At 30.7% G+C, this 14,630-nt stretch overlaps 1 protein-coding gene across 2 annotated transcripts in view; it reads left to right on the forward strand.

Moving 5' to 3' along the window:
• The window catches only part of LOC107444843 (elongation factor-like GTPase 1), a 204,017-nt gene that overhangs the window by 160,676 nt on the left and 28,711 nt on the right, over nt 1–14,630 (forward strand). For both annotated transcript variants that reach the window (XM_087168143.1, XM_087168144.1), the window contains exon 23: nt 14,020–14,204. In XM_087168143.1, coding sequence (XP_087024269.1) covers nt 14,020–14,204 — 185 coding nt within the window. The remainder of the gene's footprint in view (nt 1–14,019; nt 14,205–14,630) is intronic.

Consider the following 14,630-nt stretch of genomic DNA (forward strand, 5'->3'; position numbering starts at 1 on the left):
CTTAGGCTTTTCCTTTAAAAAAAAAATGTTTTTTTTTCCTCTGGAGGTAGGTTAAACCCTTCATTGTGGCTGCTGTATATCGTTTGCATCCTTTAAAGATGAGTCGGAAAAAATATTCTAATACGGTTCATTTTCACTTTCCCTTCCCCTTATCTACTAAGGATCATCAAGTCCTTGCATATGCAAAAGAGAAGATTAGCGTGTACCTTTGCGGTTTCGCAACTATCTTTTGAAGATGCTGATATCATCTCTAATATCGTTATGTAGGTAAAGAATAGGTTATCCATTCCTGTAGAGATTATGAGCAACAGGGTACAAAAGGCCAAGACCACAGCTGGGGGGTCATAAAGTATGAAACCAATCTCGCGATGCTTAATCCCTTTTGATGCGATCTTTTCATACTATCGCATTTTATACGCTATTGGTCTTCTTTCTGTTCACTGCCATTCATGCCACGCAACCACACATAATATTTTTTTATTTCATGATTCAATAGTTAATTGCTGTTACTCTAATGTCCAACATTGTTCATTGTTGACATTCCAGATGCACAGTTTTATAAGCTGTTGTTTATTGCACTTTTTTTTCTTAATCATAAAAAAAGAATCTTGCATTTTACTTATTCTTATAAAATGGGTATATCTTCTAATCTTATTATAATCTGTTTTTTTTTTTTTTCTGTCATGGTCCTACAAACTGCATTTTTTTTCGTATGTTGTAAAATAATGTTTGCACGTGTATGTGTTTTGAAAAAAAAAAAAAAAAAGGAATTTTATTTTTTAAGTTGTTGAAAATAATATAAGCGTAAGCTTTAGAAGCGAAAGATTACTGCTCTTATTTCTTGCGTTTACATTTCAAATATAATTTTAATGTAACTGATTAACGGTTTGCGCAATATGTATATAAACATAAAAAAAAAAAGAAAACAAATGTATGATACGATTTTGCTTATTTATTTTTCTTGTCTAATACTATCTGGTTTGCTCTAATATAATCAAATCTTCGAGGCTTAAAATTTATTACTTTAAAAACAAACTAAAACTCAAGAATATTTATCTCCTTTTTGCTCCATTCTACCTGTTTTATGCTCCTTTTTGTTGCAAACTGGCCAAAAATATATCAAGTACTAAGTCAAAAATGCAGTTGGAATTTTTTTTTTTAAATAAACCCCAGCTAAATTTAGTAACACAATGAAAACTTTTAAAACCTACCATAAAGTTACAAATTTAAGGATTCCAAAACATCATCTGTGTTGGTTTCAGTAACGTTAGCAGTGTCGTTAACAGATACCCACTCTGCAATGGATTCTACTTCATATTTCCATTTGCTGAGTCCCACAAAACGAGTCGACTTCACCCCCATCCGAAAACCGGATGGAAGTGATATTCAATCGAATTCGAAATTTCACACTTTTTAAAACATTTTACACTAACATTTGAATTCACATTTTGCCATTGTTTAGTATCATTATCTCTGGGGCGCTTTATAGTATCATTATTTGCGGGGAAATTTTCCAGATTTTTAAGTAGGGAATATATCTATCTATATATATATTACTGTGTTTGTAAGTTGTTTTGAGGCAGAAAAGAGATTCTACTTGCATTATGTTAACATACGAGGACTTATATGAATATAATCCTTTTATTTCGAAAACAATTTACGATGTATAAGTCGACTTATTCACCGGTAATGAAGTTTAGCATTCGTTGATCGTGAAATATTAATGCATCATAAACAATGAGAAAGACATAAATAACTACGTATCAATTTGCCGTTACAAATTACTACTATTTGATACTATATATATAGTATCAAATTTAAACCATAATATGCGTATAATATTTATAGCAGTGTAGCTGAAGGGTGATGATTTTCATGTTACTCAAACCTTTCAACATAAGAAATGGTAAATCGATAGTAAACTACAATTTCTGTATACGTATTTAGAAGAGGCGCTGTATTTATATCAGAACAATTTATTTCTATCGAATTGTAAACAATATTGTCTACAATTTACATTGTTAGGAAGCCGTAGATTGCTTTCTATTGCTCACAAAAAGTTTTTACAACCAAGCTGGTACCGTCATAAAATCAATTGAACTGAAGGCTGCCAATTCTAGTGAAATTTTAAAGAAAAAAAAACCCACTTCCGCAATCGAGACCGAAAGGATCCAACCTTACTCCTCTCTTTAAACATTGTTCGAAAAAGTTCAGGGTCTCTTTTTATTATTTAGGACTGCATGCCCTTCTCCTTTCATTTAATTTTATTCCCTCGCACAAGTTGTTCCATTATTGTTATTGCCAGACCTTATAAAAATGCTTTCACAACTTTCTAAAGCTGCCTTCAAAAGTGCGCGCGTAGCCATCATTTATTATATTTGTCTTGTCTTGTATAACGGGGTAAAAGTACTTTCTCGCATCCTTTGTTAAATAAGTGAGTGGACACTTGGCAAAACTTCTCCAACGGACGTCAAGAGCTTCAGCTGTTGGCTTGAATAAAATTAAAGGTCGAGGTTGTTTTCTCCGTTTAGCATGTGTTCGAAAGGGTTTGTTTCCTTTTTAAAGCGAAGGCAGTGAAACTTTTCTTTCCTTTCTTTCTTTAAACTTTCCATTTTGTTTATGCATTTTTTTTTCTAACAGCATAATATCATACTATTACAAGGTTCTTTATAGTTGATCAGGCCTAGATATTTAAATATGTAGTATTTTTTCTTCACATATATGAACTAGTATATTAAAGTAATAAAGAAACAAAGCTTACATACGGGCGATCAAACTAGCTTTAATCCGTTTGCCGCAGATGGGACACTAATGTCCTTCGTTATATATATATATATATATACACTACCGGTCAAAAGTTTGCGAAAATTTTGAAATCTACAAAAAAAAGTTCTAAATTCAAATGTTCATAGAACTGCGAAAAATCATTCAAATGGCATGAAAATTTGATATGTTCTAATGTGAACTCTTTACAGTTAGTTACATATGATCAAATTGCAATACTTTGTTTTTTGCGAACTGAATCCACCTTTTCATCATGAGTTGTTTCTATGGTGAAAAAAGTTGTTAAGTTTGAACACTTGCCAAACTTGCAAAAAAAAATTTTTGTACTTTCTGTTAATAGAAAATAGTTATTTGAACAGTTCTATGTAAGTCCTCAAAATTTCAAATCGATTTGATTTTTTTTGACGAAGTTATAGAATTTTGAAAAACATGTGTACTTTTCTCGATTTTTAAGCATTCCACATTTGCGGTCCTTTGGTCTATACATCTTCGACCAAAGAACTTTTTAATTTTAATGTTTTCTATATTTTCAAATAATTAATATTGATTATAAAACAAATAGTCTTATTTATTATTGTAATTATTGTTACTACAAGGAACTTATTATGAATATAATTAAAACAATATCTCATAGATGTCACATTTCATCTAAAATTTGTTTGTTCTTGCAAACGATGCTCTGATATTTGAATCGAAGTCAGTTATGGGACATTTTACAACAGGAATGGAACTCTGTATCACTTGAAGTGATTAATGATTTATTAGAACGAATGCTATGTATATGTAAGGCTATAATAAAAGCAAAAGGTGGATGGTTCGAGGAATCTAAGATTTAAATGTTAATTTATTTAATTACAAAATACGAATAAGAATATGTTAAATATTTGACCTGTTGTAAATAAAATAGTTTAATAAAAATGCAAATTTTTTATACTATTGTTATTATTTTTTTAGAATTATTTATGTAATTATTGTTATAACTTTTTAATTTAATTTAATATAAAGAAAAAATATCACAACAAAACTAATACAGGTAAGCAATAAATATAAACAATAAATATAAACAATAATAATTACAATAATGAATAAGAGTATTTGTTTTATGATAAATATTAATTATTTGAAAATATAGAAACATAAAAATTAAAAAGTTCTTTGATAGAAGATGTATAGACCAGAAGACTGCATATGTGGAATGCTCAAAAATCGAGAGAAGTACACATGTTTTTCAAAATTCTATAACTTCGTCAAAAAAAAATCGAATCGATTTGAAATTTTGAGGGCTTACATAGAACTGTTCAAATAACTATTTTCTATTAACAGAAAGTACAAAAAATATTTTTTGCAAGTTTGGCAAGTGTTCAAACTTAACAACTTTTTTCACCATAAAAACAATCCGTGATGAAAAGCTGGATTCAGTTCGCAAAAAACAAAGTATTGCAATTTGATCATATGTAACTAACAGTAGAGGGTTCACTTCAGAACATATCAAATTTTCATGCCATTTGAATGATTTTTCGCAGTTCTATGAACATTTGAATTTAGGCCTTTTCTTTGCAGATTTATATATATATATATATATATATATATAAACTAAACTCAGTGGCGCGACAGCCCATAGAGGGCCAAGGCCTACTGTGCCCATCTCAGTTTTCTTGACCTTGGGCTCTGGGGAGCAGGAGCAGATGTTCCGGTCAGGTGGTCAGCCGAACGCGGAACCCCCAGTGTTTAGTTCCCAAGCATGCTTGGTACTAATTTATCGACCCACTGAAGGGATGAAAGGCTGAGTCAACCTTGTCCGTCCCGAGGATCGAACCAGGGACCTGTGGCACGACAGCGCGAAGCTCTACAGCTCAGCCACCGGGCGTAAAAAACAGTCTAATAGCTACTAAAAGTACGTTAGGTTATCAGAATTATATGAAATGAAATATAAAATCTAAAAAAACGAAGTTAGAAAAAAAAATTTCATTCATATTCAATACTCTGATGAATAACTGTTTCTCTTAAATCTAAATAAGTGCAAATTTGAAAAATTATTTTTTGGAAGTAAGCCGTGTTCTGTAATAGTAGTAATTTATTTACGTCGCACTGGGACTGCACAATGGGCTATTGGCGACGGTCTGGGAAACATTGTTGAGATTGATCCGAAGACATGCCATCCCAATTTTGATCCTCTGCAATGGGAATAGCTCCCCTCACTTTGGTAGCTAAACGACATGCGCTCGAAGTCGAACACTTTATGGTAGAACAGTTTAAGGAGGACCGATGCTGCACACCCTCGGTCCCTCCTGAGACTGATCAAAGTGGTCTCCCAACCGCGCATTGACCTCTGAAAGTGATGCTTGACTACGTTGATCTATTGGGAGCTGTGTCTTAATGATTAGTGCACTGCTGGACCCGTGTTTGGTAGATTTTACCTTTAACGTAGGAAAAGACACCAGTATTTCATGCTGTATTTCAAAACCATAGATTATTTAAATGTTAAATATATAATTTTTTTATACTTATTTTGGTTTAAATTAATATTAAATGAAAAATATGTTTAATTATATATAAACTGGGTTTTGTTACTACGTCAAATTGAACAGATGTTATGATGATTTATAAAATCATTCATTTTGGTTATTTCATTGATAAATGTGCCTTTCTTGTGATTTTCCTTAAAAATTATTTTTCGGTTATTTTCTTTCATTTTTTTTAAATGTAGTATCTCAAAAAAATTTTTGATTCGAATTGCTTGAAATTTTACATGAATGTTTTTTATACACATGTCTAGGTGATAGATTACGGACTAGTTAGTTAAACTAGTATTTTGTATATAACAGCTAAAACTAAAAAAACTATTTGAAATTTTGGCCTTTTTTTGCCAAATAAATTTCGATATTTTCTGTTAAATATCTAAATATTAATATTGTGTCTAATGCGTAGTCTATTATTAAAGTTGAGTTTTTATGAGTATTACATAGCAAGAATACTAAATTTCAACAATATGTGATTTTGAAAAAATATGTGAAAAACAATATATGATTTTATTTTTTTTAAACAGTTTTCCCTCCTATATTTTCTGAAATTTTTTTTTTGTATTCGTACCATACTTTAGTGTATAATCCGCATATTAATCCGAATGAAATATTCCTAGTTTCAAAATGCACCGAAGGTATTTGGGAACCTTAAATAATTGAAAAATTATAAAGTAACGTTGAAATTAATTGAATCAGGAAAACATAAAATGTAAAATTCTTTTCACGGAAATATTAAATTTCTCGAGTTCAATAAACTTTAAAGGCACTAATGATATTGTTAAAAGAAATCTCGTTGTCTGCTTTTGTTGCAGTTAAGTGTTTTGTTGCAGTTGACAAACATTTCTTTTAATTAATTCAAATAATGAGATGTTGCGAATTGCGTAAACTTTAAAATTAACATTAAGGGTCTGACACGTTCAAACGCTCTTCTGAAACAAAAAGAATATTAGAGGACCATATTTTAGTTGCGACCATACCATCTTCATATTAGGATCAAATATTTGAATACTTTGAAGAAAAAAAAGTATATTTATTCAGAGAAAGATATTCTTGCTTTTGGTTTTGTAATTTAAAATATCTGCATACTTATCATATATTTAAAGTCCACCCTTGGAATCCTTGCATCTTAGTACATGAATGTCCGATCAGAATATCAAAAGTTATTCAAGGTTTCCTTTTTTTATTTTGCTCAAGTGTATTCTGTAACACACTGGGTTGTACGGGGTCAAAAGTCGTTCAGAGAAATATAACGCATGAAGATCTTTTCAAAATTAAGTCTTATAAAATGTAATGGCATACTAAAAGTTTTACAGAATTTAATCACCGAGTCTCCTATGGCATACAGAAAAAACTTAACACTAGATCCATAACTAAACATGATATTATTTATGAAGAATTTTGTGGCCCCTTCCTCTTATATAATAGATCCTTACAAAATAACGCTTGTTAATTTCTGCAATGGAACCCTGAATGGTATAAAATTTTTAGGACTCTATCTCATTTAATTATAAAAATGCTACAGCGAACTGAGTGTGTCTGGAAGGGGGTTAACTTCGTTAATTTTATATATCATGTTTACTGTTGCGTCAACCACACATTGGACACTTACTAACGAACTCTAGTCCAACGGATGTTAAGAAATCAGCTGCTCGGATCAATCCGGTCGAGGCGTTTTCGCCACAGAGCATGTGTTCGAATAAGCGTTTGACATAAGATGATTAAAGCGAAAAGCTTTTTAAACGGCTTTGTTTAATTGATTCGTTTTCTAATATTATTTATTTATTTATTAAATGTCAATTATGCTTAGAAATTTTATTTTTCAAATAGTCTATTTTATTGCTTTATTTTATTTGTTTATATTTGTTGTACTTTTTTATGTTTATCAGAAAATAAAAAATTGGTGCATTTTCAGTATAGTTTCTAAAACAAATTCAATTATGCTTATTATTTACTTATTTGTAATACATTAGAGGATTTTCGATAATTTTTCGGTTACCTAGACGATTCTGAAAATTGAATTTTTTGAATAAGTTTTAAGCGATAAGCAAAAAATAATGCATTGTGTGAATGGACTGGTTTATTTATTAAGTTTTACAGTACCTTTTTATAATTATTATCAAAAAATAGAAAATTGTTAAATTTTCATTATCGTTTCTGACAAAAGTTTAACTATGCTTACTCATTATTTGCGTTTTTTACGTTCGAAGATTTTTGATAGCCTTTCGAACCTTCAAAATTCTGAAAATGGAATTTTTCGAATTCTTTTTAAACGATTAGCAGAAAATAATGCATTTTTTTGAAGGGACGGGTTTTATTTTGTAAATAGCATGTTTTTTTTTAAATTATATTTATTTGTTTTTGGTGTACCTTTTTATATTTACCAAAAAAATAGAAAATTGATAAATTTTCTGTCTCGCTTTTGAAATAAAGTATAAGCTTCCATGCTTGTGAGAAGTAAAATATGGATGAAAGAATAATTATTAAGAACTATTCGAGTTGCAAACCAGGATAGTGAATGGATTACGAGGGTATGTGTGTAAATATGGTTTAAAACCTAGTCCTAGTATTAATTAATTGGTCAAAAAACTGCATTATGGTATTCTATTTATTAATAAGTCAAAAAAGAAGAAGAGCCACATCAAGTACGTGTACTATGCTCGCATGTTTTTATTTATTTTATTATTATTATAGTAAACTTATCGATTTCAGGGATGGAACATGTGTCAAGAAAATTAAAAAGTGGTTGAAATATATTTATTAATTTTACTGTTAATTCATAACTACAACAATATGTATTAGGGAGCGTTCGGTAGATTTTTTATTTAAATATGGATGTACATTTAGATAAAAAAAAATCTACCCAATATTTATTTTTCATAAAAATTAAAAGAAATAAATAAGAAAATTTCGCTATTTTTATATCCCCCGAGAAAGATTAATTTAATTCCCCCCCCCATCACTTTTTGGCACGCAGGTCCTATGCAAGTCTTAGAATTATGTCTGCTGGTAACAGCTTAAATCGAAATATAAAATAAATATTGATTGAATTGAGAAAAATCATTATATGATTACTTTTATAACATATAGTTCATATGGTTGAACACAGGCAACGAGATTCGAGTCCATTAAACATCATTAAACATTACATAAGGTCCGTTAAACATAATGGCTGAATGCAGTTAATATAGTTCTTCGTTATAAAAGTGGAATCTGTTGCTAAAAATTCTTTTTTTATGTTGTTCTGAAAAAAAAAAACAATTAGAAAGATTCAAAACTTACATTTATAGCTTAATTCATAATAATAACTTAGAATTTAGGGCAACGAATTTCGAGTCCCTCAAACATCAATAAGCATGTAGTTCTTCGTTATAAAAGTGGAATCTGTTGCTAAAAATTCTTTTTTATGCTTTTCTGAAAAAGCACTCATCACTAAGCACACACATTTTAAACATCATTAAACACAACATAACATCCGTTCAACATGATGGGTGAATGCAGTTACATATATAGTTCTTCGTTATAAACGTAGAATCTGTTGCTAAAAATTCTTTTTTATGTTGTTCTGAAAAAGCATCCCTCACTAAGCACACATATTTTAAACATCATTAAACCTAGCATAACGTCTGTTAAACATGATATTTGAATGCAGTTATATAGTTCTTCGTTATAAAAGTGGAATCTGTTGCTTAAAATTCTTTTTTATGTTGTTCTGAGAAAACACACAAGAAAGATTAAAAACTTACATTTATTGCTTAATTCATAATAGTAACTTCGAATTTAGGGCAACGAATTTCGAGTCCCTCAAACATCAATAAACATATAGTTCTTCGTTATAAAAGTGGAAGCTATTGCTAATAATTTTTTCTTATGTTGTTCTGAGAAAACACATTAGAAGGATTCAAAACTTACATTTATAGCTTAATTCATAATAATAACTTACAATTTAAGGCAACGAATTTCGAGTCCTTCAAACATCAATAAACATGTAGTTCTTCGTTATAAAAGTGGAATCTGTTGCTAAAAATTCTATTTTATGCTTTTCTGAAAAAGCACTCATCACTAAGCACACATATTTTAAACATCATTAAACACAACATAACATCCGTTAAACATGATGGTTGAATGCAGTTATATAGTTCTTCGTTATAAAAGTGGTATCTGTTGCTAAAAATTCCTTTTTATGCTGTTCTGAAAAAGCACACAACATAGACTCGAAACTTACATTTCTAGCTTAATTCTTGCTGCTTTTTCCATTCATGTATTATTTCATTATATTTTTGGAAAAATGCTCAATTAATAATAATAATATAGAATTTAGGACAATGAATTTCGAATCTTTACTTATATTTTACTTTAAAAGTGACTTTTTCTTATTATAAAATGCTAAAAATTATAGCTATTTAACCTCATTACTTGGTACCTCCTACCTCCCGTTTTTCCTTTTAATAGTAAAGAATCATTTTATTGCTTTTACGAATCAAGGATGACAATTATTAAATTTTTAGCCAATATAAAACGCAGATGTGAAGGAGGAGAAATATTCCTCAATTCTCACCTCATCTTTTTAGAGCGGGTGTGGTTCGCCTTCAGGACACAAATTACGGGATACTTCATAAGTATGGGGGACGGTCAACGCCTTGGCGCCCGGGGGCCTTCTCTGGTACAGGGTGTAGGCGGCTCGCCTCATGCCAGTAAACAACGACTGCGTTCTTGATTTGCCTCTCAGGTTATATTCACCCCTTTTTTGTATTTCCACCGGATATCGCTCTGGTCATTAAAAGACAAGAGAGCAAAATAGTTTCGGAAGGTGTGGAAGAAGTGCCCCACCCCCTTCTAACTTACTTCCTCTCATCCTAAAATGATGGAACACCGAGCTGAATTCTGTTAATAAATCGTTCCATCTCCAATCTGCGTGGGGATGGAATTTTTTAAAAATAGACTCACACCTACTTTAACTTAGAGTAATAAGAACTTTTATGTTTGATGATGGAGCCGGTTTATTAAGACAGTTATGGTTTTAGATTTGTTATTTTCTTTTTAATTATTTTATTTTATATTTCCCTTCTCATGGTAAAGTATATAGTCATATTTTCTTGAAATTGGTTTTACTACTTAGATTACTTTTAAATTAAATATACACTGTAAAAAGAAGAAAAAAAATCTCGTAGAATTTGCAGTTTTACACCGTTAAATGGGTTGGTTGTGCAAAACCGTAAAATTTACGAAGTAAATCCGTAGCCTCAACAGTTTATCAGTGAAAACTACGAAGAAAATTCGTAATCAAGACTGTTTTTGTACCGTAAGAAAACAAGTTTTTACAATAAAAATTTGTTGTCGCGGCAGATTTTTACCATATGAGAATAAATTTTCTCTTTGAAAGTCACGAGGAGTATCTGTGCTCGCACCAGGCATGGATATTTTATGTCGGTAAAATTTGTTTTGACCAGTCAGCGCTGGGATTTGAGCATGGGTCACTTCAATTAGAAGCATGCTCTCTGTCCCCTGAGCCACTGCTGCCCAAGTGTTTCATTGAGAAGAAATTTTGATAGTGAGAATTTCGCACCAATATTGTATTTATTTGGCAAAGTCGAATGGCAGTATTGCTTATACGATTTTCAAAACCATAAAATACTAGCAAGTATAGAAAATAACCGTGAAAGGTTTGGAGAAAAGGTAAAGTTATATTATAAAACACAAAACTGCATGGCAAAAACTAGAATTTCAACTGACACTTTTCGTCCAGTTGAGATGAAAAGCGGAAAAACCGTTGTAAGCTGAAAAACGGAGAAAAACCGTTTTGTCTCAAAACGGCTTTAAGCCGTTAAATATACGGAGAAATTTGGGAAAAAAACAGCGGGTATTTTTTACAGTGCTCTGATGTTACTGTAAACGAGTTGTAAATACCTTATATTCAGCGAGAAAATGTTAAACAAATAAGATTTTTAAGTCCATGAAAATAAAAAATATTTTAAAACTGTTGTGAAAAGGAAACAAACTTGAGAAAGGAATTGTTGAAATGTCTTTAAGAAAAACAACTCAGAAAATAGGATTTGATTGAAGAAAAAAAAGTTTAAATACGCAGCTTAATTGTACTTCAACATACTTGCACTTTTTATATTTTTAAGCCATTGTTTGGTTGGCTCAGTGAGTTTTTTCATCTAGAAAAAAAAAACAACCAATAAATAAGTTTTTTTTTAAAAAAAAAAAAGAATTATCTTTATATTTTTTAAGGTTACATAGGTACTCCGTGTATGCTCGCCAAAAAAGCTCTTTTCTTTATGAAACCTTTTTAAAAATACGTTTATATATAAGAAAAAGGAGACAAAGCTAAATTAACTACGACAAAAAAAGTTTAGGCTGAGGTATTTTATGTTGGTTTTCATGGGAAAATATCCTTTAATTAACTCAGGAGGCATCCAAATTTAGATCATTTCCCGTCAAAGAATGGCGTGGCGAAACTTCAACCGGGATCCCACACGGAGTTTCCCACCCTTCTGTAAGTTGATTCCTTTTTCGTGTCTTGGCGATAGGAAGTCGAGCAGAAAGCTGCGAAATGATCTTGAAATATTTTTCGTACTGTCTTGCCAAACTCTCAAAAAGGTGAAGATCAAGCACCTCGTATGGTCAACAGAGCGTTCGGATGTGACAAGCGTGCGACCCTTACCATCTCATGCTCGGCCACTATGCAACATATTATGTCCCATTAAGTTGGACCTCTTTTTTAAACAGCAGAAAATAATTCCCACGGTGGTAATTGCTTTTGTGTGTGCTTATAGGGAGTCGGATGTTCTATCAGATCCCATGTTAAAAACGGCCAACTTTGATACACCTTTTCTCAGTAAATACTGAATTGATTAAGCTATTATTGTTCCGCTTATTATGATTTATGGTGCACGTTTAAACAAAGTTTCGAATTCGCATACGACTTAACTGAACACCTAGATATAAAAGATAGCGTAAGTCAAGGAGATGCCGTGGCCTGTTTCATATTTATTATGGTTCTAAAAAAGATTATTTTAGAGTCTAAAATAAACACCAGACGAAGCATCTAAATCCAAATATATGCCGTGTTTAAACTCAGATTTTCAAACCAGTCATCTGGAAATTGAAAACTTCAAGTTTGAATAAGTAGATTGCTTCACTTATTTAAGAGCAGAAGTTAGCAACTATGATCGAACCTCAGAAATGCATAAACGAATTACAAATGTTCACAGATATTTTTAATCTCAAATGTATATGAAATATACATGAAATTAAAAAATAAATTTCTTTTATATAAAGCACTTATAAGATGAGTTTTGTTATATACATCTGAGATATGGACGTTAACCTCAAGAGATGAGGATGCGTTGGCAATTTTCGAGAGAAAAGTCCTAAAGAGTATTTGTGGTAGAACTCAGTTGGCAGCTAATGGTGAAGGTAAACAAATTTTAAATTATGTAAAACCATTAAAAGGCCTGATGTCGGGAAATACTTGAAATCCAAAGGATAGAATAGGCTGGACATTTGGTTAGAAATAGACGAAGAGGAAAACATCGACTGGCTCGAAAAGGGCATAGACTTCTGTTAACTAAAAATTTAAGGACAGTGGCCAAACATAAAGATGCCTGGGAAAGACTTCTCGAGAAGGCCATGCCAGGGCTGTCATACCACTGAAGATGAAGAATATCAACTTATATTCAAACCAAGTTTCTTTAAAATCTGTCTAGTAGTTCAAAAGATAATTGACTAAATCTGAAAATTCGCTTAATTTTAAGCCCCGGTGTAGATGAAATTATATTTTCAGTGTATTCATTAAAATCTATACAGCAGTTCTAGAGATAATCGACCAAATCTGAAAATTCGCTAATTTTGAACCTGATAAATTTTGAGTATTTTTTTTTTATAATTGTCATTTCTGTACATTGAAAGACTGATAGCTGTTTATCGACATTGTTATATTTTCAGTGTATTCATTAAAATCTATACAGCAGTTCTAGAGATAATCGACCAAATCTGAAAATTCGCTAATTTTGAACCTGATAAATTTTGAGTATTTTTTTTTTATAATTGTCATTTCTGTACATTGAAAGACTGATAGCTGTTTATCGACATTGTTAATGCTTTGAATCTCTAGTGAATGTCACATTCACTTGATCACTTCACTGTGTTTTCAAAATATTTTCTAAAAATGTCTTAAACACTCCAGCAATTATCGAAATTTAGCATACATTATTGTAAATGTTGAATAAAAATGTTTTTTTTTTTTTTTTTTTTTTTTTTTTTTTTTTTTTTTTTTTTTAAACCATGCTTTATTACTAAAAAGTCCTGAAATAAAGTTAGGTGTCAAAAATTGGATCAGTTAAGTAGTATAGTACCAAAAATCCCGACAGTGGCCAAGCATTAGGCATTTGTTTATGTCTTTCATAAGTAAAAGCGCATGCAAATGAATTGTTGTGCAGAACTTATAACGGACAATTTTCGAGTATTCTCACTAAAATTATTTTTATTTGTCGACAAACGCTAATGGTGGTATAATCTAACGTATAAATAGACCAACGTATGTAGAATAAGTCAATATTCACTGCAGAATTTTAAATCTTCTAATTTCGGTCTATTATGGTGATATATATACCAAATTTGTGTGTAGTATACACTAGATTTGATTTGCAGTGTAACACCAGTTTATTGCCTCTTTTTTTTATGTAAGACATATGTTTTTGTTTCTTTACAGGAAAAATGTACGCAGTTATAGGACGGAGACATGGCAGAGTCTTGCATGCTGATATTCAGGAGGGATCTCAAACTTTCCATGTAACTGCTGAACTGCCTGTAGTAGAAAGTTTTGATTTTGCGAATGAAATTCGAAAACAAACAAGCGGGATGGCTTTTCCTCAGCTTGTGTTTAGTCATTGGGAGGTAATAAGTTATCACCTTAATATTTTTACTTAAACTAGGTCATATACTTTCTGCGGAAAACCAAAACAGTTTTCATACGTTTTTACGTCATTTGTTTTAGTATTGTTGAAATTGAAAATTTTGCTAAAATTCCAGGTAAATAAATAAAAAACCTGGAAAATTAAAATTTCAGAACATTTTTATATACATATATATGTTAATATATTTTTTTAAAAATTATTTAGAATCTTTTCCCACAAACAATTTTAATTTTCTAAAGCAAATGTGTCATGACATCATTTTTATAGCAATTTTGCCTAGGCTAAAATTTCTATTAAAATTTTGCAAAAATTTATTTGTTATAATTTTAGAATAGTTTTTGAAAATGCAATTACTTTTGTTAAATGAGGATTTTTATTTATTTTTAAACTAAAGATAAAAGTTTTT

Source organism: Parasteatoda tepidariorum, chromosome 7 (assembly GCF_982258835.1).
Source record: "Parasteatoda tepidariorum strain Cologne lab strain chromosome 7, Ptep-v5.0, whole genome shotgun sequence".
Lineage (NCBI taxonomy): Eukaryota > Metazoa > Arthropoda > Arachnida > Araneae > Theridiidae > Parasteatoda > Parasteatoda tepidariorum.